Source organism: Mytilinidion resinicola (assembly GCF_010093595.1).
Source record: "Mytilinidion resinicola strain CBS 304.34 unplaced genomic scaffold BDZ99scaffold_30, whole genome shotgun sequence".
NCBI lineage: Eukaryota > Fungi > Ascomycota > Dothideomycetes > Mytilinidiales > Mytilinidiaceae > Mytilinidion > Mytilinidion resinicola.
Window position 1 is genome coordinate 8791 of NW_022985466.1, and position 24624 is coordinate 33414.

At 42.2% G+C, this 24624-nt stretch overlaps 3 protein-coding genes across 3 annotated transcripts; 1 reads left to right on the plus strand and 2 right to left on the minus strand.

The window, feature by feature from the left end:
* Positions 1 to 289: 289 nt before the first annotated feature.
* BDZ99DRAFT_401082 (uncharacterized protein) lies at positions 290 to 457 on the plus strand (the record flags this gene model as incomplete). The annotated part of the gene is made up of 1 exon (XM_033716209.1): positions 290 to 457. A coding segment is annotated over one exon (168 nt), but the record flags the coding sequence as incomplete, so codon positions are not given.
* A 6871-nt stretch (positions 458 to 7328) lies between these two features.
* On the minus strand, positions 7329 to 17535 carry BDZ99DRAFT_454339 (uncharacterized protein; the record flags this gene model as incomplete). Its single annotated transcript, XM_033718380.1, has 6 exons — positions 7329 to 7920; positions 7969 to 9812; positions 9869 to 10125; positions 10230 to 11116; positions 11227 to 17144; positions 17195 to 17535. 6 exons carry the CDS (start codon positions 17533 to 17535, stop codon positions 7589 to 7591), a joined length of 9579 nt encoding a protein of 3192 aa, XP_033569641.1. The 3' UTR covers positions 7329 to 7588.
* A 220-nt stretch (positions 17536 to 17755) lies between these two features.
* On the minus strand, positions 17756 to 18796 carry BDZ99DRAFT_468667 (uncharacterized protein). The gene has a single exon (XM_033721310.1). The coding sequence runs from the start codon at positions 18307 to 18309 to the stop codon at positions 18091 to 18093; it is 219 nt and encodes a 72-aa protein (XP_033569642.1). The 5' UTR covers positions 18310 to 18796; the 3' UTR covers positions 17756 to 18090.
* Positions 18797 to 24624: the final 5828 nt, after the last annotated feature.

The window sequence follows — 24624 nt, forward strand, 5'->3', positions numbered from 1 at the left end:
TTATATATAGTTAATATCTATTAGCGTTATAGAGCAATTAACGTTTAAGGCAGGTTTTTATAATAAAGTAGACAGCTTGCTTAGGTAGACGGCTTGCTTATAGAATACGTTATATAGGTTGCTAATTTTAGACGGCTATAAGAGCCACCTTAACTAAGATTTTAAGGATTATTATATTAAATAATAAATCCTTACCCTTTATATACCTGCGTATTTATCGTATATACTTTAGCTACTTAATATAGTATACTTCTCGCTATTAAAGCTAAAGTACTCTTAATATATATAAAACTTAGCACGCCGACGCGTCTACTATATTAATAAAAAAGGCTTTCTACTAGCCTTTAAAAACGCGTTTTTTAATATATTTATATATAAGAACTATAAAAAGGCCTTTAAGGCCTCTAGATTAGTTCCTATTAACGCGCAGGTAGTTTCTAATCGCCTTAATATATAGTTATAAACCCTACTACTAGCATCTCTACTAGAAACACTATATTATAGTATTAACCGCAATATTCTACCTACCGAAATTCTACTGCAGATTGCTATAACTCTAGCAATCTGCACCGGCCTACTACTATTAGCCGGCCTTCTACCCTACTTACCCTGCTCCGCTCCTATTTTACTTCCGCTTCCTATTCTATCCCGCTCCAGCCACCTACCGGCTGCCCCCTTTTCCTATTACCTAATCTAGTAAAAACTTTGCGTACACGCGTGCTACGCGCTAAAACGGTATAGAGGCCGTATACTACGCGCTTAGCCACGCTTTTATATTTAGTAGCCTATCTCCTATCTTCCTATTCCTTATATAACGTTTTAATTCTCTATATAGTATTATATATAGCACCTAATTAACGCTCCTTTTTAAGCCCTTAACCTTTTACGTGTAGCGCTATTATAATATTACGTTATATCTACCCTTACTACTATAAACACCTCTGCTAACCCGACTATAATACTTTTAGAGCTTATTAGCTCTATAAAGAAATAGTAGGCTGCTGTAATAGAAGTTCTATTCGCCTAGAAATAGGAAATTACTGCTCTATAGAAGGAAGTAGCCGTAATTTAGTCTAAATCTACCTCTACTCTACTACTAGCGCCCGACTAATAATTTGCAGGGCCTCCTGTTTATAAATCGAATAATAGCTTAATACCTGCTAATAATATAAACTATATATAGACCCTAACTATTAAAGTTACTTTACTAACTTTAATAGACTTCTCCCTAATAGCCGCCGCCCTGCTAACCCTAAAAACTAAACGTCTAATTAACCTTTTAATATTTAAGAGGAGTTAAAAGAAACTTCTAATTTTTATCCGACGACTATAGTATAAACTAGAAGGAAATACTAATTAATACCTAACTAAATATACTCGCCTGCTATACGCTTACTCTCGATTAGAATTTAACCTATTAATGCTTATTAACCCCTTAATAGACTAAGATATCTATACTATTAATTAACTCGTCTAATTCCTGTAGGCTATATATAGTAATCCGAACTAGAAACTTATATCCTTAAATTAACTCTATATACTAAAGTAAGGAAGGCGTGCCTTTATATTATACTTTACTAAATTCCGATAACTTACTGCTAATATAGATCTAAATAAAGCTGGCCTAATAACTTAGCTCTAATACTCCCTCTTTAATAAACTCCGCCGTGTAATAGTTGGCGCTACTACCCCGGATAATCTAAATAATTATACTAACTTAATTGCGAAGTATAATAATAATCTATAATTCCTGCCCGGCCGACCCTTTTAATATTCCCCTCTATTATAAAAGGACCCAGATATAATAGAAATTAATATATTTAAATATACTCTAGCCGGCTTAGCTAAACAAGACAAATATTATTAAAAGGGCCTCTGCTTTAAATACGGAAAGCATAGCTATATTTCCTATAATTGCTCTATCCCCTTACTTTAAGTCCGATTATCTAGCATAGATAAGCCTTTAAGCCCCCGACCGCGCATATATACGCAATTAACTAATTCTACCTAATCTTTATTTGCCCGCCGTTCCTTTATATCTACTACTTTATCCTCTAGCTCTAATTAATCTAGAAGTAGCTACTTGTCCCGTATAAAGAAGTTGTTAAAAGCCCTATCCCGGGGCTAAGTTGCCCCCTGGGACTATTCTAACCCCGGATTTCTATAAACCTGTTTAAAGAACCTAAACCTAACTTCTAGAAATAATAGATTCTTATTCCTATTTCTATATAATAAAGCCCTACCTATATAAACGCTATAGCTCTAATTAATAGTAGAGCTATAGGCATAGGTTATATTTATAGGAATCTGGCGCGCGTATAGAACCTCCGCCTCGACCTGCTCCTTTATATTTTATACCTAACTAGATTTAATAGAAAAACGCTTAAAAAAGAATAGATTACGCACTTTACGTAAGTAACCCTCTGCTACCTAAACTATATAGAACAGATCCGTCTCTATATACTAGAACTTAGTAAACACGAGCTACTACTAGAATAGCCCTAGCTATATAAGCACTGTGTTAGATTTAACTATAATAACTAACAACTATTATTTTAATTATCCTAATACCAGGCGCAATACCTGTGCAACTCCTAAACCTCTGCAATAAGAACTTATATAGAATAGCTTCCTAAAGCGCCCCTTATTAAGCAGTGCCCAACACCTTTAACCTAATACTTTTACTTATAGCGATTAAGCCTGTCTATACAACACTAATATAATTACTAGCTTCCTAAAATAGTACGCTAGATAAATATGCCCGACCCTAAACCTAAGCTAGAAACTAAACCCGAAACTAAATCTAATTCTAAATTTAAACCTAATACCCGGACGGATATTTATATACTAAACGCGGCGTCTATAACCTAATTAGCCTAATAACCTAATTATAAAATTTTCGCTATTACTATTACCGATATTAATAAGGCCTTAGCTCCGAAAACCTAAACTAACCTAGCTATAAAAGTCCTAGTATAATATTACTATTTACTAAAAACCTTCTCCTAATAGGAAGCTAATAAGTTACCTAAATACTAAACGTACGATTATAAGATTATGCTTAAAAACGGCAAACTGCACGGATTTAGCCCGTTATACGGAATATTATAAAATAAATTAAAGGTGCTAAGGAAGTACCTTAATAACAACCTCGCGAAAGGATTTATCTATGCCAGTTTATTACCTATCGCCTCTCCGGTTATCTTTATTAAGAAGCCTAGAGAAGGCCTATAATTCTGTGTTAACTACTGCGCGCTAAATACTATAACTATTAAAAACCGATACCTAATTCCCTTAATTTAGGAGACCCTGGTATAATTAAGCAAGGCGAAATACTATATAAAGCTCGATATTATCTCTGCATTTAATCGCTTATAAATTGCGAAAGGAGATAAATAGCTAACTGCCTTCCGGACGCGATACGGCCTATTTAAATACCTAGTAATGCTATTTAGATTAGCTAACGCTTTTAGTATATTCTAATACTATATAAATAACATGCTCCGCCTGTACCTAGATATATTCTATACCGCATATATTAACAATATTCTAATATATAGCAAAAACTTTAAAAACTACTAGCGTTATATAAAGCTGGTTCTAGAAGTAATAGAAGCCGCCGGCCTACAACTAAATATTAATAAATGCGAATTCTATTAGAATAAGGTTACCTACCTAAGGTACGTAATATTAACCGGCGGAATTAGTATAGACCTAAATAAGATTAAGAATATCTATAACTAGGAAGTCCCCTATAATATTAAGAACGTACGAGCCTTTATTAGATTCGCAAACTTCTACTAATAATTTATTAACAATTTCTCTAGCCTAGCCGCTCCCCTAATTACACTTATAAAAAAGAACGTTCTGTTCCGGTTTAATAAGCCCTGCCGTGCGGTATTTAAACAACTTAAAACAGTATTTACTACCGCCCTAATCCTCTATTATTTTAACCCTAAACTGCCGATTATTATTAAGGCTAATTTATCCGACTATATAAACGCTGGAGTGCTCTTATAAATAGATAAATAAGGAATACTCCGACCTATAGCCTACTTTTTAAAATAATTAAGTTCTGCTAAATATAACTATAAAATCTATAATAAGGAACTCCTAGCAATTATCTAATACTTTAAACAGTAGCAGCCTAAACTAGAAAGTGCAGTATTCCTAATTTAGGTTTTTAGCAACTATAAAAACCTGCAGTACTTTATAACTATAAAGCAGTTAAGCTACTAACAGGCTTATTAGTCTAAATACCTGTCCTAATTTAACTTTTTAATTACCTACTAACCTGGTAAGTATAGTAAAAAGCCTAACGCCTTAACGCGTTATACGCAAGATACGCCTGCGCAAGAAGAAGCTTAAGCAGCCCGAAATTAGATACTGCTCTATCCCGACCTGTTTACGCAGTTAAATCTAATAGAAACTAACTAAATAATTTAGGAGATTATTAAGGATAAATACCTAAATAATAAGTTTATCCAGGAAGTCCTGGAGATGTTATGCTCCGGAGTACACTGCTTTAAGAAGATTACCCTAAGTAAATATAAAAAGCAAGATAGTAAGCTCTACTTCTATAACCGAATAGTAATTCCTAATAATAATAAACTAAAGATTAAACTGCTTTATTACGTGTATAATTCCCCTATTAGCGGCCACCCTAGATATAGAAAAACTCTAGAAATCCTTTAAAGAAAATACTACTAGCTGTATATATTTAAAATAATCCGCCAATTTATAGCATGCTATTACACCTATTGCTATATAAAGGCTTTAAAAAAAAAGTATAATAGCTTCCTAAAACCCCTGCCCGTCCTGCAGTATTACTAGCGAAATATTTCTATTAACTTTATTATTAAACTACTTAAATCTAAAGGCTGCACTAATATTATAGTTATAGTAGACCGCTTAAGTAAGTACTAATATATAATTCCCTATAGAACAATTATAGCTAAGGCTATAGCTAACCTATTTTACTAATATATTTAGGTATATTACAGATTACCTAATATATATATATCCGATTAAAGATTACAGTTTATCTCCGCGTTTTAAAATAAACTGTATAAGCAACTACGTATTAAAGCCTAATTATTATCGGCCTTCTACCCGGAAACTAATAGCTAAACAGAGAAGGCTAATTTAATACTAGAATAAGTCCTCCGCGCCTATATAAACTATAAGCAAGATAACTAGGTTACCTAGCTGCTGTCCGCTTAGTTTAAGGTAAACAACACCTAATCTAAATTAACAACAGTAACACCGTTTATTGCTATCTTAGGATAATACCTAAGAATAGGCTTTAAACTGCTATTAGGAACTCTACGCCCTGCCTATTAAGTACTATAAGCACTTAAGGCTAATTAAATAGTTAATAAAATATTAGATATTAAGCAGTTTATCTGCAAAGAAATAACTTAGGCCTAAGTAATATAAGAAGAATACGCTAACCGAAAATATATAGGCGCACCGGCCTATAAAGTAGGTAATAAAGTCTAGTTAAATATACGGAATATTTATATAAATTAACCCGCTAAAAAGCTTAATTAGAAAAACCTAGGGAAGTTCCCAATTATACAGATTATTTTTCCGTACGCCTATTAACTAGGCCTACCTAAATCTATAAAGATATATCCTGTCTTCTATATCTTATTACTCTATCCTGCCGCTCCGTAAGCTAACTACCTGCCTGGCCAGGAGTTGCCCTTACCTAAACCTATTTAAGTTAAAGAAGAGACTAAATAGTATATTAACTATATTAAAGGCATGCGCCTAAACCAGCGCTAAAAGTAATACAAGTACTTAGTCCGATAGACTAGATACAACAACCTATCCTAGCAACCCGTTAATAACCTAAAGGACACTACTGCTGCGGCTAATTATTATTACCGCCACCCCGAAGCTCACAATCCTGCGTCCGATAAGCCCCGTCCTGCTAGACCCTGAAACCTTAATTAAGATTTAATTCACGGCCCTACTCCCGATAAATAGCCGTACACATTATAAACAGCGCCTCCTACTCACCAAGAGACTTGGGTTTAGGAGGGGGGTACTATCACGGTATTAACCGCGACACCCTACCTACCGAAATTCTGCCGCAGATTGCTATAACTCTAGCAATCTGCACCGGCCTACTACCGTTGGCCGGCCCCCTGCCCTGCCTGCCCTGCTCCGCTCCCGTCTCGCTTCCGCTTCCTATCCTGTCCCGCTCCAGCCACCTACCGGCTGCCCCCTTTTCCTATCACCTGATCTGGTAAGGACCTCGCGTACACGCGTGCCACGCGCCGAAACGGCATAGAGGCCGTACGCCACGCGCTCGGCCACGCCCTTATATCCGGTGGCCCGTCTCCCGTCTTCCTATTCCTTACACAACGTCTTAATTCTCCACGTAGTATTGTACATAGCACCTAATCAACGCTCCTCTTTAAGCCCTCGACCTCTTACGTGTAGCGCTATCGTAACACACTATAGCAATTAAAGACCCTAAGTAATATATACAAATTTGGATTACAGTTAAGGCTAGTAAGCAATTCCTTTGTACGGTTACTAACAACTGCCTAAGAAGGCTTCTTAAAGCTTATTAAAGGAGCCGAAGAGATGCTACACGAAAATGTGCTTATTAAAGCCCGGGTTAAAGAGCTTGAAGAGCAACTAGCAGAGATAACCAAGCGTAAAGGTCGTAAAAGAAAGCGAATCCAGACTGGCGGTACAATGGAGTATGGTACAGCAGCGTTGTACGTAGCTGCTGAAGTGTCTGGAGCATCTAATCCACGGAAAAAGGTGGGTAGTAGAGATGGTGCAAATAGGGCTCTACCAGCTCAACGGCGCTATGGAAACTGTGGAGAGGCTGGGCACAATGCGTGTACGTGTAAAAAGGATTAAGAAGCTTCTTCTGAATCTGATCTAAGTGTGTCGTACACAAGTTCTATAGCTAGTTGCGAATAAATTGACTGCGCGCACATAGTGTTGGTTGTGCCAAGGAAAAGTGGCCGGCTCGGTGGTTTGGCCGGCTCGGTAATGGAATACGTTACTTAGGTTACTATTATATTATATAAATATTAGCTATTATTAGTTAGGTACTTCCTATACGCTGCGTGTTCCTTTTAGTTATATTCTTACCTATTACTATTATAGCTAATCCTAAGAAAAATAGTTATTTACTTAATTCTATTAAAAAGGAATTAGATCGGCCGATTTTTCGTATTAGCGCTGCCGATAAAATAGCGGCAAAAAAAGCTATAGAACTAGAGATAGTAAACTAGTTATATATAGAGTAGTACTTTTTAATTTACTAGGTATATAGCTTCTATACTACGTGCTTATTTAGGTGGCTAATTTTATTATAGATCCTAAGGTATATACTTTATAGAGCAGCTCTAAGCCTAAATTATATGCCCTATACTATTAGAACCGAAAGCATTAAGAAATCAAAATATAACAACAAGTAAAGCCCGCTTATAGTAACACCGCGAAGCAAACAAATTATAAATACCTCGACTCTGAGCCTTTATATTGCTTTAGAGCTCGATAACGTTGCCTACGTTCTGGCCACATCCTCGCCCTTTTTTTGCTTACTATAACTACCTTAGATATACTCACCCGCGTTAAAGAAGGTGTTGGTCTCCTCATCGAAACCGTCCTCCACATGCTCATCCTTGCCATGGCCATCAACGTGTCCGTCCTCATAATGGAACAGCTCATCGTCATCGTGGTCGCCATCGTCGTCTGATTCCGCCTCATCCGCATGGCGTGCCGCAAAGATCGCCTTCTTGAGCTTACACTCCACGTCCATGTCTCTCCTAGCAGTGGCGAGGAAGAAAGGATGATCTGATGAAAGAGGCTTTCCCGTCGTCACGAAACCCATGGGCGTATGCTCGAAATCTTGGTTTTTGCGCAGAACGGCGAGCCACTCGCGCACTATGGGAAGTTAGCTTGGAAAATGCTGAAGTATAAGGAAAAACTTACAGAAAGTACAAGGTTTCTTCACAAAGGCCTCGAGTTGGGATGCCTCCGAGCTCTCGTTTGAGTCTGCACTCGTTTTGACTCCAAGATACGTAGATAGCTCCTGATACTCCCGCCATTCAAAATAAAGTCTCCCAGCAAATATGCCGAGCTCGATTTTTAACCATGCAGGGGTCTTGAAGTTCGACGGCAGCGGCGGGGTAGCGTGATAGTCAAGATTGTTAAAATGTAACATGCGACGGGTGACAGGAGCGGAGTAAACGATAAGATGAGTAATTCCTGCCGTATCCTTCGGGCCTCGATAGCGTCGAAGGAGGGGAATCAGAGCATCAGCCTCCTCCGGGCTAATGACCAAAGCCATCTGAGTTCGACTGCTCCAAAGAATCCAGTGACAAGGACGCAAAAAGTTATCGTTCGGTCCTGTGACCTTGACAGTTCGGCTGAACTGTGTAGATACGAAGAGACCGGGTGCTCTACTCGGGGCGGAGAATTCACCGTGTCTCAGGCCCGCAGCAGTCTTCTGGAGAGTTGAGAACATGGGCTGGTACGCATTACTTCCATCAGTAATTCGGCCTGACTTGACGAATTCCTCAAGGTCTCTGTGGAGCTTCGGAATCTTCAAGGCCGTAAAGTGCACTGGCTTCTGAATATCGCGCACGCTCTCCACTTCGAACTCCACTTCGCGCTCCTGTTCGACTTCTTCAAGAGCTGAGGAATGGATTGCGATGCCGCGATCCTGAAATTGCTCCTTTCGCTGGGCAAGCTCATTCACATATTTTTTGAGCGATGGGTGGAAGGACGGAGCATTCGTCTGAGCCGCCCGCCTCAGGCGCTTCGGCTCGTATAGTTCTTTGAGCGTATGTAGCTCCTTGCTTCGCACCACTGACAAGAACCTGTCGCGCTGATGCAGTCTCTCCAAGTAGTCGGGATTGTCAATTTTGGCTTGAACTTGCTGTAGATAGCTATTTCCTTGCATAAAGAACAGAGGCTCTGACTGCTCAAGAGCATTGCAGGACTGCTCCAAAAGCCATGCGATGACGTCAGAAGAGTCAAGCCAACTACCTTCAGACTTCTTTCGCAGGTCAAGGATACTCTGGTGCACCTCTGGTGGCGAGAAGAAGGTTACTGCCTGGGACTGACCGAGCAGACGTAGGCGCATAGCAGCCTGCGCCAGAGCGTCCTTCGTTACGTGCGGGCCGAGCGTCAATGCGGCCCTCGCACTTGGAGGCAGCTTGAGATCAGTTCCACGGCAATGGCTCTCATCCAAATATACGAGGCAACCTTCCATATCCTCCGCGAAGGGAGAAGCGACAAGCGGGATCTTTTTGCCCTTAGGATAGAGAACCCACGGACGGTGGTCGGATTCAAAGAAAACAGCTGCCGCAGCCTCCCAATCAATTTTGAGCCATGCCTTCGCTAGACTATAATTGTCATGCTCGAGGATCTGAGCACCCGCATCAATGAGTATTCGGATTTTCTGCGTCTGTTTCGCAAAAGGATGTCTGCACGGGTTCAAGAGCATTTGTAGGAGACCTTCCTCACTGAGGCGCCTTCCGGAACTTCCCACCATGGGAATATATTGTCGGTTACGGGGTTCAAGCAGGTAAGAGAGTACTTCGGCATTAGTATGTGCCAGCTTTGGGAGGTCATTTTGCTTGATCATCATCGGCAACTGATGTCGTGAGTCGTTTGTCCCGGAAAAACCACTGGTTCGACATAGTGACTTCTGAGTTGCGTGGTAGAGAACCAGGTCCCAGCCAGAAGCCTGTATCTTCGTGTCGAATTGCCTGGCATGCCCAGGGAAGACGAAGCTATTCAAATAGAAGTCTAGCAAATACACGTTGAATCTGTAGTCGGTCAGCATCTGCTCAAAACCTGGGCCGAAACCCTCCAGTGCACTCACCGGATATAGTAGTGCAGCTCGCGAAGCTGTGATGAATTTTCGACATTGATGGCATTGTAGTCTCGCAAGCTTTCGGGAAGATCATGAGTCGCCCATTTCTCGTATTCAATGCTGGGCTCGTCCGACTTCAGAAGGTGTTCGAAAGCCTTCTTGAATTGTCCCAAATCCAGTCCTTGGTAGTAGAAGGAGAGACAGGTCAAGATGATCGCTACATCCGGGTGGCCCCATTCTGAGGTAGGTGACGGGACACCTTTAGCCTATAAAAAGTCAAGAACAAAATTATACAACTTTGCAAATATAATAGGTTTGAAGTTCAAAGATCTGATCTCTTAGGCCGTCTTAAAAATCGCTACTAACTTACGTGATAAGGTACTGCAATGGGATCGCGGGTGGGATGGAGTCCATACTGGACGTTCCATCGCTTCTTGAGCGTCGATAAGAAGATGCGGTGAACGAATAGCCCACGTAGAAGGTATAAGACCTTCAACAAATGTTGCTTCTCTTTGAACATTCCGGTGACCCTATTCAGAACCTGGGAGGAAATCACGGGGCTTGAAACGAAGAGACGAATATCCTCTTGGCCTGAGGCCGGAATTTCGGCACAAGGGAAAGTTCCGAGCTGGCCCTTGCAGATGTCTTCCACTATTTGAGCAACGAGGTGCTCTTGGACGTCTTGGCGGAGGAAATAGATTAAGGGATAGTCGCCAATGGCTCTCTCTACCACCGCTATGCTCTGCGGGAATCGGCGCTCAAGTTCTGACAAGTAGAATCTCAAAAGCTGAAGGACTGCTTGAACAGTCCGCCAACGCTGAGGGTGACCATCAACCGTCATCTGCGAGCCCGACGGATATATTAATTGGGTTCTAATGGCAAGAGACACGTCAGATTCATCTAGGACATCTCGGGCATACCTATCCAGCCACCCTTGGAACTTGATCATCGTTGTAGCTTCTTCAACGTGATCATCGCAAAGGCGTTGAATTCCGCTCAGTTTGAACGAAAGAATATGCTCAGGTAGCGCAAGCATAATGCCATTTTTCCTCTTCAGGTTAACGTGAAGCTGACCGAATGTCTGAATTAAGGAACAATTTGTTGGTGTCTTTCGAGAGAAGGGAATGTGCATGATCTCGCGGCTCAAGAGCCCACCGAGCCTGATTTGCATGATCTGGGCTGATTGCAGAAGCAAAGGCCTAGGAACAATGACTCTCACGAGGTTTCGCTTATCCGCAAGCACTGCGGCAACCATGGCTAGGTAGTGTTAGCACTCTCCTTTGAATTACAGAGGAGCTTTCCCTGTCAGACGAAATCGGGGCATGGTGTCCCTCGGAGTATTCTGGCAGAGTTATCGCAGCACTTACGTAGAATACACGACGTCTTCCCTTTTCCCATCAGGAGCTGAACTACGGAGTTTTGTCCAGACTCCGGCGATATCGTAGCATTAGCTACTTCGACTTGTTCCACGCGGAGCATGAAATCGCTATCTATTTCCAGTATAAGCCAGTCAACAAGCTCCAAAGGTGACCAATTCAGATGTCCCGGATTCACAGTCTCGTCGTACAACTGCTGTTGCTTGTTCTTCTTGGCTGCGTCTTGGATCCTGAGTAAACGTTGAAGAGCCGTTATTTTGAGGCCAAGCTCCACAAGCGCTTCCTTTGTACCGTCTCCAAAAGCAGTCTCAGATGTCGAACGGAGCTCAGAAAGCAGTGTGACTAAGGTTATTTTAGGCCAAAGACCCGCATGCCGAAGCCATCTAGCACGACGATCGCCTTCCGCTAAAGCCTGGGAAATGTCTCGAAGCATAATGGTGCACGCTTTCCAAGCATGTTGAATCTCTTGTTCAAGTAAAGTCGGATCTGCATCCGACAAAGTAACCGGAGGCTGAGATATATGTTTAACAAGTGCGTCGATGCTCTGCTCCATCTCCAGACCATATCTCCGCTGCACGGAAGAAGCAGATGCTCGAAGCTTGGAAAGAATATTTTTTAGCTCTTGAATAGCTGGCCGTGCTTCAATGACCGCAGTGAGGTGTTCAACAGCCACAGGATGTGGGCTAATAGGATGCTTGTTGGACAATGCCGAAAGCAAGTCGTGTTGTAAGTCTGTCAGCTCCTCTGTCTTTTTCTCCTCCATATCAGACTGGCACGCCCACAGAGGGGAACGTATGGATTTGCCCAAAAGACTATGGAGAGAGAGACGCTCTCCTCCGCGAGCCCTTGAAGGGTAATAGTTCGATGCTTGCGGTGGCCCATGATGGAGGCTGCCACGCCTTTTCATTTCCAGATCTGGGGCAGTGTGGGTTTCTGCAGCGCTATACTCGTTCAAAACAAGCTGCACAGCTTCCAGGTACTGTGAGAATTCGAAATTCTGCGCAATGCGACCCCATTCGCACAATACTAGCTCCAAAGCCTTTTCCGTATCGAGAAGAGTCGAATCGATGGAAGCCAATTTATCTACCTTTACTTCTACTGATGGCCATTGAGCGAGTATGGACTTGGCAAGTTCGACACAGCTACGCTGAGACTTCTCCTCATGCCCGAGTCGTGCAAGAGCGAGCTGCCCCGGCTTACCTTGTTTTCCGGATGGACCTGTAACGTGGGGCTTCTTGGCATCATTCATCAACTCGGCCAGATCTTTGACGGCTGGGACTTCTTCAGCTTGGAAGCGAAGATATGAAGGCCATATTGGTGGAGTGATATCTTTCAGGCAGTGTATCTGCGCGAAAGAAAGGATGACTCGGAGCAGGTCCATCTTAGCATTCACAGAAAATGCCATCGGCGCGAGTTGGAACATTAAGCGGTACTTGTCTTCGGGCTTAGACTGGCTTGTGAATTGAACGAGCGAGCCCCAGTTCTCGCCAAGATTCGCAGAGATTAGATCAAAGATCTGGATCCTGTCGAATGCTCCGACATGCCCGCCAATCACGGGAAATTCCTGTAGAAGAGATGCTAATGCCTTCGTATTTGAGAGCTTGGATGGCCACTCAGCTAGCAGTCTTGAAATGATGGCCACATTTGCTCGATCGAGCCCCGCCGTCTGACCATCCCTAGACTTGTAAGCATGATCACGCGCAGATATGACAGCACCAGATCGCGACATTGCACGAGCTTCCAAATGTGGGTCTCCAGGCGGACATGCGAGCGGATTACTGTTAGAGGATGTAGTGTCGAACGATAGCAGTTGAGAAGATCGGTGACAGATTTGCTCAATGATGGCTCGATACCTATCGTCTTGGATTGTGGTCGTCAAGTTGCGATCCCACTCAACAGTCTCCATGCATTTCATACTCGTAGGATAGTAAAAACGACGGGGTGACAGTTTCGCAATATCAAGAAGCCGGGTGATATGCGTTTCAGGAAGCGGCTTCCAAGGTTGGTAAAGACCCGACTGGAGAAGGTACATGGCTTCCTCGAGACCTGTCCTTCCAGTAAGGGGATCCGGGAGAAAATGTGCAGTATACGCGTGCCATAGCGCCTTTGTGTATAGTAATAGAGGTTCCGCAGGACATTCTACGCGTCCAAGCACTTCATTGATGTCGAAATTCAGGTATGTTCCATCATTCTCGACAAATATCAAGACATGATCTCCGTCTTTACGGACTTTAATAGGGCCAGCTGGGGCGAGGATGCTTCGCTGGCGCGGATTTGTGGTTGAGCGCAGCACAATCTTACTCCTTAGTCCATACCACACCCCTGGGTCTTGGAGATTTGTAGGTGCTATTTCAGCGCCTAACTGGCGGCATTGGAGGAGCCTCGAACTATTGACAAAGAAGCTCAGCTCCAATCGCTTCAACTCCACCGATAATCGGCCATTATGAGGCTCGAAGACTGTCACATGGTGGGCATACTCAAAGTAAAAGAAATTCTGAGCAATTTTTTTGGCTACTGGACTGTAGGGATCTACAAGCGTGGAATTGCGCCTCATTGCGTGACGAGTGCGCAGGTTTAGCATCCAATTGCTGTTTTTTGACTTCCAGATGTCATCTTGACGAATTTCCAAAACCCCGGAATCTAAGTCTAACCAGTGATAGCAGTTCTCTATAAGGGGTGAGGGTAAATCGTATTGGGAACCATTGCGGAAGATATCACTTCGGATCAGTTCAAGTGTGCGGTAACCTTGTGTTGCTCGGACGATCAATTGACCCCGCCGGAAGCCAAGATGTATCCGGTGCTTGTAGGGCATTGGCTGGGCAACGAATATGGACATTCCTGGCTGATACGAGGGCAGTACTCGTAGGTTTTGTGTCCCAAAAAGCACATGAATGATGGGATCCTGACGATATTCGGCTGGGAGTGTGCCGGATTGTTTGCCATTGATGAGAAGATCTCCACGAATCACGTTGTAGTGAACACAGTGCGTCAACTGTTGCTTCCCTGACTTCATGGAAACTTCTATCCACCACGTACCCGGCACAGCTTGTATTTGAGGTGGGGAATCGAGGAAGCCATCGGGAACGGGCCAAATATCGTCCAAAGCGGAGAGGAGGCCATTATGGTCGGCTATGATAGCTTTCCGGAAGGCACTACGCATCTTATACGTGTATAAGAGGTCCCGGAGTACCGCATTCCGTAAGCTAAGTGGCAAAAGTTCGAAACGTCCTACAAGGTTCTCCTGAAGGATTATTGAGGCGCCGACAAAACAGTGTAAAGCGTCCGAAGTCAGGGACAACGTCGACTGTGCAAACATCTGAAATGTCCGTTTGCACAGTACGGATGCCCAAATAGCGAAGATGGTCGCCTCTCGTGAGTCATCGTTGGCTGATGACTGCAAAGCGGCACACCAATCCCAAGTTATGGCGCGAGTCAGAGTAATAAGCCCAGAGGTCTTTGCTTGAATATCTTCGGAGGGTGAGAGAGATGCCATCTTAAGCAGGATGGTGATAAGGACGTTCATCTGTACCGGCTCGCGCCAGTTGCGCCGTATAGCTTCAATACGGTGGCCAATTTGCTCAAGGAGCTTTCTGCAGAAGCTACTATCATTAAAGATCGCGTGTACATCACGCAAAGGCTGGCCGAATGATGAAGGACCAAGTTGGAAGATAAGCTTCGAAATGATGGCCCAAGTCGATTCAGTGGAGAAATTGAGGTTTGTGGCACCGAGTTCTCGCAACAGCGACAGCCATCGGCAATGGGTCCCGCAAAGGAGGCCTTGCCACGCCATGAATTCGTGGACGTTGAGATCTGACGGACACTTTGTCTGACTGGCAAGGACATCATTTGATGAAGGCATACAATCGTGAGAGAGCCGAAGAGATTGATATGGCGAGTCATGTGGAAGAGCTAAGGGGCAATGGGCGGAAAACGAGGGCTTCCCGGTGCGGATTGTCCAGGTCTGAGTGCTCGTGTCATAGTACTTAAGTGTAAGGCCACAGGGGCGGCATATTTGGTTCAAGGCTACAGGAAATCCCGATACCGCATAATGGCAGTCAAGATGCGATTTAGTCGTGGAACCTAGGGAGACTTTCATCACTCCTCGGGTCGCATAGCGTACGAGTCCAGAATAGCTACGCAGAAGCGGGACATTGTCGACGGCTTTAGTCTTGGGGTAAGAAAAGGTAGCAAGCAGTGTCCAGGTTGCGTCGCGGTAGGCTGCGAATGCATCTGGGCAGGCCAATTCGAATATTGCTGCCTTAGCACTAGGTTCGACATTTGGTAGCGGACTCTCAAATGTAGTAATTTTGATCTGTTTTGCCTGCCACTTGTACTTATGCTTGAGGCAACCACGCGAGTGCTCTCTGACCAGAGTACCATCTGAAGCTACAATGGTGATGTATGGGCAGCTAGATTCGGCAACACGCTGCATCAATTCCTCATGCTTCTTGCTCAATTCTCGCCATTCTGACTCTTTGGCTTCACGTGCTTTCGCCGCTTTGGATTCGATCTTCTGTCGGAGTTCCTTCAAGCCATGAGTGTCGGTGTCATAATACATGACAGCGAACGAGTCTTCGGCAGGGTCATCAAAGATCGTCTTCGACCCGATGCCGTCCCAGCCCTGACATCGACGGCCGAGGTACGCTTGGACTCGCTGTACGCGCTTCATTTCATCTAGTGAGAGCAATTCCAGGGTATCCAGGACCTCAGGGTTAAATCCGGGATGATACCGTCCCAATAACGGGTAACAAGTAGAAGCATTTCGGTCCATCTCAACCCACAACTCCATCAGATCAAGGATGAATCCGCTCTTCAATTCGGCATAGCCATCAAAATCATTACCGGTCGCCGAAACATACGACTCGATCGTCTCGGCCAGCTCGCAGCAGCGAGTTCGCAAGTCCACAGCTGGAACAGGATTAGCTTTCACCGGTGCCACCTTCTGTTCCACGCGCTTAGCCAGAGTCAAATAACGATCGGCAACAACAGCGAATGGCTTAGCCTTTGCCCTAGAGTGCTCGTAGTGTTCTAAATGCTGCAAAGGGGGCAAGGTCTGAGTTTGAGAACCAAAATGCCTTCCAAAGGCGACTTCATTGAGTATATGTCGGCTGAGAAGCAACTGTAGCACTATCTCGGAAGAGTCTGCGTGCTGGGGAAGGGGCCGGATAATCCGTTGGGTGTTCATCTTGTGGAATGTCCATTGCTCTTCCAGAAATTGACTGGTCGTTGCTAATGATTTCTCCAACACAACTAGGAGGCCTGAAAACATGAACTCTTGACTTTTCTTGACCAAGTCTGGGACCATCATCCTATCTTGCTCAAGCTTAGCGAGCCGACGACCGAGCTTCTGCTTCAAGTAATGAGAAGCTTCAGGCGGGATGGTCCCGAGACAGTCATCTAACAGGCGTGACAGGAAGATGCTCATTATAGTCTTGTAGTATGTGTGACCAAGCTCAGCTCCAAGCGCCCTATACAAGTGTCGTTGAACGGCTACACGAATGACAAGGTAGAATGGGGATCTTCGCCAGGGCTTGCGCGCCTGTTTGAAAGACACGGTGTCGTGAACGCGTTTTCGCAAGATTGGGGCAAGAAAAGTCGCGCCGTTGGTGTCTAGAATCGTCATCAACAAGCCAGTGATCAGAGCTGGGTCTGTCGTATCCCGTATCTCCGGCATCGGTGCGGACGCTTTATAGGTAACAGCGGCGAATTGTTTTACAGATTCAATGCTGGCCTGTTCCAGGAACGCAGCCAGACACTCTACGAAGGAGTCATCTGAGTAAACCTCGGGAGGTACCGAAACTGCGTGACCGGGGAAATCCCATTGCAAGGCATGTTTGGTTGCTAGGACTTTTTCGCAAACTGCCGATGTCTCGCAAGCTTCGAACACAAGAAGGTCTTCGTCATAATCCCTAGGGGAATCAGCAACCGGAGAGCGCTAATAACGGGAAGTGACAATTACCCGTTGTATTTATAGACCAAAAGGGCAGCATTCTGTTCCGTCACATAGAGGATAAGCGAATGGCTTCTCTCTAGTTGTTTTAGCTCCTTCACCAAAAGGTTCCTGTCGATCTTTCCCTCAACATTCAGAGCCTTTGACGTAGTAAGTGCCAACCGAACTGAATTCACACATGATTGGTGTTCAAGAGGACAGAAAGGTGCGATAACTTTGATGGCGGCGATCATGCGGTCTAAAAGCGCGGATTCAACTCTGAAAAGGTTTCTGTCCTCTTCCCCGGGGACGTTACGGGGCAGTGCAGCGTGGAAATACTGCTGCAGTAGGAACTCCCGAGAAGCAGCCATGGCTGCACCGCTCAAGCTGCTTGACAAGAACAATTCTTGGGGGGTAGAGCGCGATGTCTCGGAGGTGTCGCATACACTGGTGCCGAAGTAGATAGAAGGGTGATGATTGAGTTGGTGTATCAAAACGCTTGCTAGCGGGGTTGCGGAGCGGGGTAGGACATCAAGAGCTACATTTTCATTCCACACCAGCGGCCGTAGCATCGACAAAGTCCTACTATACCCCTTAGTTACAGAGTAGCACCTCCGCAGAGCATATTTACCGAATCTTCGTCGGCCTCGCATCAGCTTGGACGCCTAGTCTAAGTTCAGCTTTTGAAAGTAGGGCAGCGCACCAGCACTCGCCGCCCGGAGACTCTTGGCGATCTGAGGGCGATATCTGCATAACCGTCCTGGATAATATCCGCGTGTGGGGGCAAGAGAGCAAACTCTCCACGGCGGTGAGGGAGATAGAGAACGTACTTGAGTGGACCGAGCGTTCGCCTCCCATACGTTTAGCTCATGCCCTACGAGAGCTATGTTAACCCGGCCTCACCATAGTGCTTTACGATGTTAATATCAAGATGTTCCCTCCGATCCCGAATTCCTCTTCCGGGCACACCGGCACGTGGGCACGAGCCAACCAACGTTCGAACCAGAATTAGAAGTGCCTTTCAATCTCGAATTTAAGTGCACCGTCTCCGTGGACGGATTCGCGGCACTCTTGGCTGAACATCTAGGCAAGACACAAGAGGAGAAGAGGACGAGTGATAGGGTAGAGACAGGCTTCCTATCCATGAGTCCGGTACTAGAATGGACGGTTTATGCAATAGGGCAGAAGTGGAAGGACAGGAAAGCAGATGAGACAGTCAGCCTTGCTGTCTTCAATGCTGGGAGGCTGCGGCAGACTCCAGACCTAACCGTTTTCTATGTCTCCGACATCCTCTAGTTTCTCGAAGGTCGGGGTAAAGAGGACATTGTCCCGCGGGATATCTAAGGTGGGCACGGAACTGTAACAAGTACGTGTTAATTGGCAAGGTGCACGGGGGCGGGTTACTTCGGTGGGTTCCGTGGACCGAGCTGTATGGGTTAGGATTTCTATCAAGCCGCTTCCTTAGGGCATACACCCTAGGGAGATATTGCTAGTGGAGGGACAAGGTACACGATACTGCAGGATGCATTAAAGTAGAAGATGTCTGTTAGAATATTATAGAATTCGAGAAGATGCTGGCAAGGCTATAGGTTAGCATCCTTCTACTACTTATAAAATTAATTCTTAAACCGGGTTCCTAATTAGGCGTTAGTACTTGTATACCCCCTATTCTTAGTAAATATACACCCCCTAGACTTGGCGTTTTACCGCCTTCCTATTGGCTCGGACTACGGCTCTAAATGCTCTCTGCAAATGCGGCTATGTATAATATAAGCAATTACATGGCCATATAGCCTCCAGCACAGCCTATCTGATTTGTGCAGCTGTATATATATACGGCCGTACGTGAGCTCGTACGTGAGGCTATACACATCGGCATGGCTATATAGCCGTACACGAGCTCGTACGTGAGCTCATACGTGAGGCTACACGAATTGAAAAGGATGCGCTGTAAAACGGAGAGGCTATATAGCTATGCTAGCTTGTATAGCCTTACGTACGAGCTCACGTACGCCTAAGTGAATGAGAAAGGCTCCACGTGCGGATGCACGTGAGAATAGAGCTCCGGACGAAGCTCCGAGCCTCTCCAGCCAATTAGAAGATCAGACGAGAGGGGGGGTATACGTGGAGTGATTAGGGGTGTGCGTGGAGTAATTAGGGGTGTGCGTTTATCCCTCCCCTATTTAAGATAGTATATAGACTACTAAGCCCTATAGAGTAAGCCTTTATATAACTAGTTAAAAGGTATAAAATAACGTAGGTGGCAAGCGAGTCGCGCAGGTAAGCGAGTCGCGCACCCTTTAACTTTTTGCAACGCGACCTCTGTTAACTATAATAGCTCCACCAACAACAAATCTATTGCCGTACAACGAAGGAGACCTTTTCCTTGCTATCTTATCTATCAATTCTACACAGATTCCTAGTGCACGGTATGCTGCATTACTATACAATATCCCTAAATCTACACTACGCGACCGACGCGCCGGAAAGCCTGCACGACGCGATTGCGAGCCCAACTTAAAGAAACTTACTGCAACTAAAGAGGAGGTAATTATCAGACACATACTAGACCTAGATACGCGTAGGTTTGCGCCCACTTTTAATACTGTACGCGATATAGCAAATATACTACTTGCTAAGCACGGCGCTGGCCAGGTTGGCCAGAAGTAGCTAAAAAACTTTATTAACCGGACACCTAGCCTTAAAATGCAATTTAATTAACTATATAACTAGTAAAGGGCCCTATATAAGAATTCTATAATTATTAAAGGCTAGTTTAACCTAGTAGCGCGTACTAAAGCTATATATAGCATCTGTAATAAGAACACCTATAATTTTAATAAAACTAGCTTTCTATTCGGCAGGATATTATTATAGCTTATTATTATAGGCTCTAAAAGGCGCGGCCGACTAAAAGTAATATAGCCTAGCAATTATAAGTAGGCTACAGTTATCTAGGGAATTAATACTATATAACGGGTCGTTTTTTCTATACCTTCTAAGTGTTACACACTAAGGTAGGGTATAGGTTAAGTTATTATCGGGGTATAATAGTTTTTAAAAGGTAAGGTAAGATTAATCTTAGGTATAAAACGGGGTTATTACTTCTAATAGGTAGTATTAAAGTCTTAAGTTAAATATAAGGTTTCTATCTATATAAAGGAGCGTCCTTATATATAAAGCTCCGTCCTAAGAAACCTATCTGCTCGTCGCCCTCGCAGAGCTCGCAGCCCTCGAGCGCCTCGAGCGGGTTGAGCGCTTTCTCGGCTCTATACTTACTTCTCCTATAAGCCTAACGAGCTATTATATAACCCTATTCTCCGTAATATCCTATTTTTAGATCGTTCCTATCTACTAGCAGTCCGTAGGGGAATCTAGGATCCCTATACGTCCCACACGTAACCCTCTTAGTCCTGTAACCTGGTCCTGCGTAATTAGCCTAATCTGTCTACTTATTTCCGCGAGTGCCTCTGCGCTTAGGTGGTTCGTATTACGGGTTGTAATATACTGCTAGGTAAGTAATCCCGCTATTTATTATCTTTACAGCTAAGTACTACTTTTCTACCTAGTATTAGGATAATAATATACCTAGTAATTAGGCTATTTTAGTAAGTAATAATAGCTAGATAATAAATAAGCTTAGTATTATATAGCTGCGGTACTTTAATAGGTATATAAAAGGAAAAACAGCAGGCGCACACCGGCTATTAATTCTAGATAGCTATAAAAGCTATAAATTACTCAAGTTCCAGGCTATCTATAGAAAGAACAATATCTATACTTTCTATATACCAGCGTATTTATTACACCTTCTATAGCTACTTAATATAGGTTACTTTTTACTATTAAAGCGCGTATATAGGTATTAGGTTAATAGCCTAGTATATAACTATATTAACTATATTACTAAGCTTAAGTTTTTACTAGCCTTTAAAGCCGCCTTTAATATATTATTTATAAAAAATAACATCTATATAAGCTTTTAAGGCGCTGGCCTAATCCTATATAATCTAAATAAGGTACTATTATAGCTTAATATTAGGCTTTAGACGCCTACCCCTATTGCTATAGATATTACCCTATAGGAATTAAAAATACTAAGTAACACGCGTAAGCTAGGGTTTTAATTAATCCTAATTTATAATTAGATATTATTATTATTATTATTATTAGGTTCTATTAGGCCGATTTAGCTCCCGTTAGGGTCTATATAGTAGTGCTATCTAGGTTTTATTTATAAGGGGAAACCGTTCGCTCTATAGCAGTCGGGTGAAAACCTTATTTTCTATAGTATATAACGCCTTACGTTCCTTTTATTTCTGCGCAGCTGTAGGGGACGCGTAGCAGCTCTATAAGTATTGCCACGGAGTAAGCTATTTTAATATATTCTCTAGAATCGATCCGGTGTCTATAGGCCCTAGGTTCTAAGGTTATATAGTATTTAGAAGGTTAGTAAGATCCGGGGTCCGCGTTAGGGCGCGCGTGCCCTTACTATACGCGCGTGCCCTTTTTCTTAAAAGCTAAGGTATTAAATTAAAGAATAATAGGAAATTAGGGGGGTTGCCCTATTGCGGGCGTACCTATAGTTATATAATATGCGTACGTGTATATAGTTCTATTCTTAGAGCGTGGCTATATAAGTTAGCTAGCTGTATAGCTAGCTTTTCCGTTGCTATTTTTCTAGCTATAGAGAGGTAGAGTAGAAGGTCTATTTAGTGCAGGAACTATTATAAAACGGCCTTATTTCCCTTATAGTCTTTATATAGCTGTATATATATTCTTATTTTAGCCTTAAAAAATATATTGCCTCTACTATTATAGTATTATTTATAGTGTATTACTATATACTTTAAAAACTGTAGTATATACCCGCAGGGGCACGTAGGTAAAAGGTAATTAGGCACTCTTATACAGTGCAGGTATATATTAAGCCCTATATATTCCGTTTATAAAAGCGTAATAATTAAGCTTTCTGCTTTTATAAGCTTATAGTATTTAGTTGCCTAATTTTTATTCTATTTTATATTAAGGGCCGGCGTAGGAAAGCCCCTTTATTTCTTTCTATAGGCCTTCTATTTATTCCTCTACTTTTCCTTATATACTTCCTATATTATTCCTTATTTTAAAAGCTTATATAAGTTATCTAACTGCCTTTTATACCTTAGGGCTAGTACTATAGCCTTAACCGCGAGCCTTTTTAGTATATTACGCCGGCTTAGCTTATATTTAGGCGTTTTCCTAGGCTTATAATATCTCCTAATAGTGTTTTTAATAGTGCAGCACGTAGTTTTAATATACTTTCTAGCCTAGCCTGCGCGCGTGCAGTCCGCGTATACTACTGCAAGTTCCTTTAGCTTAAGCCTTAAAAAGGGGTAAAAGGTTTTATATTTAAGCGTTTTAATATCTATTATTTTATACGCCCCTGTAATAGTATAAAGGAAGTAGTTCTAGGCTATTTTAAGTTATTTAATTTTCGCTTTACTAATTTATTCCTTTATACCTGGCGTTGGAAACTAGGTAGTGCACCTATATATAAGAACCGGCCTAATAACTGCTAAGTATATATACTATGCTTTTTAGAAGCTTGCGCCCTATATTAATACTATTAGCCGTGTAAGAGCTCCTATCTATACTATAGCCTTTTCCTTTATAATATATATATGCGGGCCCTATTTAAGTTTAGAGTCTACCTAGACTTTAAGCACGCGGAGCTCTATAATTAGGCCTTTTATAAAGCCTTAGATGTTTACTATAGCCTTTATATTTACCGTATTTAAACGGCGCCTTATAAAGTATATAAGGTAATACTTATCTAGGGCAAATACTATACTATACTTCTTCGCCTACTCTATACACTATACGTGCGTACTTTTAATTACCCTGCAGTTTTCTTTCGTACTTCTGCTAAATATAAGGATATTAGTGTTATCTATAAACCTGTAGGCTATTATATTACCTTTTTATAGTACCGGTAAGAGCGTGCTTATAAAAAATAAGAAAAGGATTAGTAAAAGTAAGGATTTTTATAGTATACCTGTGTTAACCGGGATAGTTTTAGTAATATATCTTCTAATAGAAAGTTTTATAGTTCGGTCCTATAGGAATAATTCTATAAATTAGACTATCTATTCCGGTATATATTAGACCTGTAGGTTATATATTATTCTTTTATAAAATACTCTATTAAAGGCCCCTAAAATATCTAGGCTAAGAAAAAAGGTAATAAGGTAAAAGTTGCCCTTCTATATAGTTTATATTTGTTCCGTAAAAAGTTCTAGTACTGTCTGCGTAGATTATTCGGGCCTTGCGCCTATTTAGCTCGGTAGGAGCATGCCTTTCTCTTCTGCTATTTTAGATAGTTTTCGTGCTATAATATATTTAAGCAGCTTACCTACTATTTCTAGCAGCGTAATTAGCCTATATAACTTTACTATATTATAGAACGCTTTCTAAGGCTTATATAGTACTATAGTAATTAATTTTTTATACGGCTATAGGTAGTGCCCTATATATATACACCTAGTAAAGAACCTAGCTAGTATTAGTACTAGCTATATTTCGCATTTTTTAAAAATCCTGTTAGTTATCTTTATAATACCCGGGGCCTTATCCGGGGCTATTTCTATTAGCGCGGAGAGGATATTTTCTACTATAATATTTTATAAAAACTTATATAGCTCTAGGTATTAGTATTTTTTAATATTAGAGAGGTCTACCTCTATAGAAGGTAAGAAGAACTATTCTATAAGTATTTAGGCCTTAGTCTTATTATCTATATAGAGCGTTGCGTTATTAGGCTATAAAAAAGGGGGGAATTAAGGCGGTGGCTATAGTTCCTTTCTAATAGTTCTGCTCTATTTAGCTAGCTTTTATACGCCTTTCGGATCCGATATAATTTTATCTACTATGCGGCGCTATACTTTTATACTTTCTTTATATATAGCCTTTTTCTTTCTATTATACTATACTTTATATAAAATCTAGTCCTCTACTATTTTTAATAAGCGCTAGGTTCTATAGGCCCGCCTTATTTCCCGCACTTCCTTAGTATACTCTATTAACTACGCAGGTAATACTTATTTTAACAGCTTTATAAGTAGTATAGTTTCGTCTATTATAGCTTATATATACTTATATAGGCGGTGTGTAAATATATTAAAATCTTTCTTTATCTTCTATAGGTTATTCTAAGTTTCTAGCTTATCTAGCCGTATTACTAGGTTCTTTTATACTTTTTTCTATACTATATTTTTCTACAGCCTACGCTATAGGGGTTCGGCTACCTTTAATAGTAAGATATTAAACTCTATATATATAGGCCGGTAATTAGAGTTATAGTTCTATTCTTTTTATACTATAAAGGAAATTATTTATTCTATTAGCTACCCTATTATAAATATAAGGTTAATTATAAACTATAATATTCCTTTTACCTATATCTTTAGCCCTTCCTTTATAGC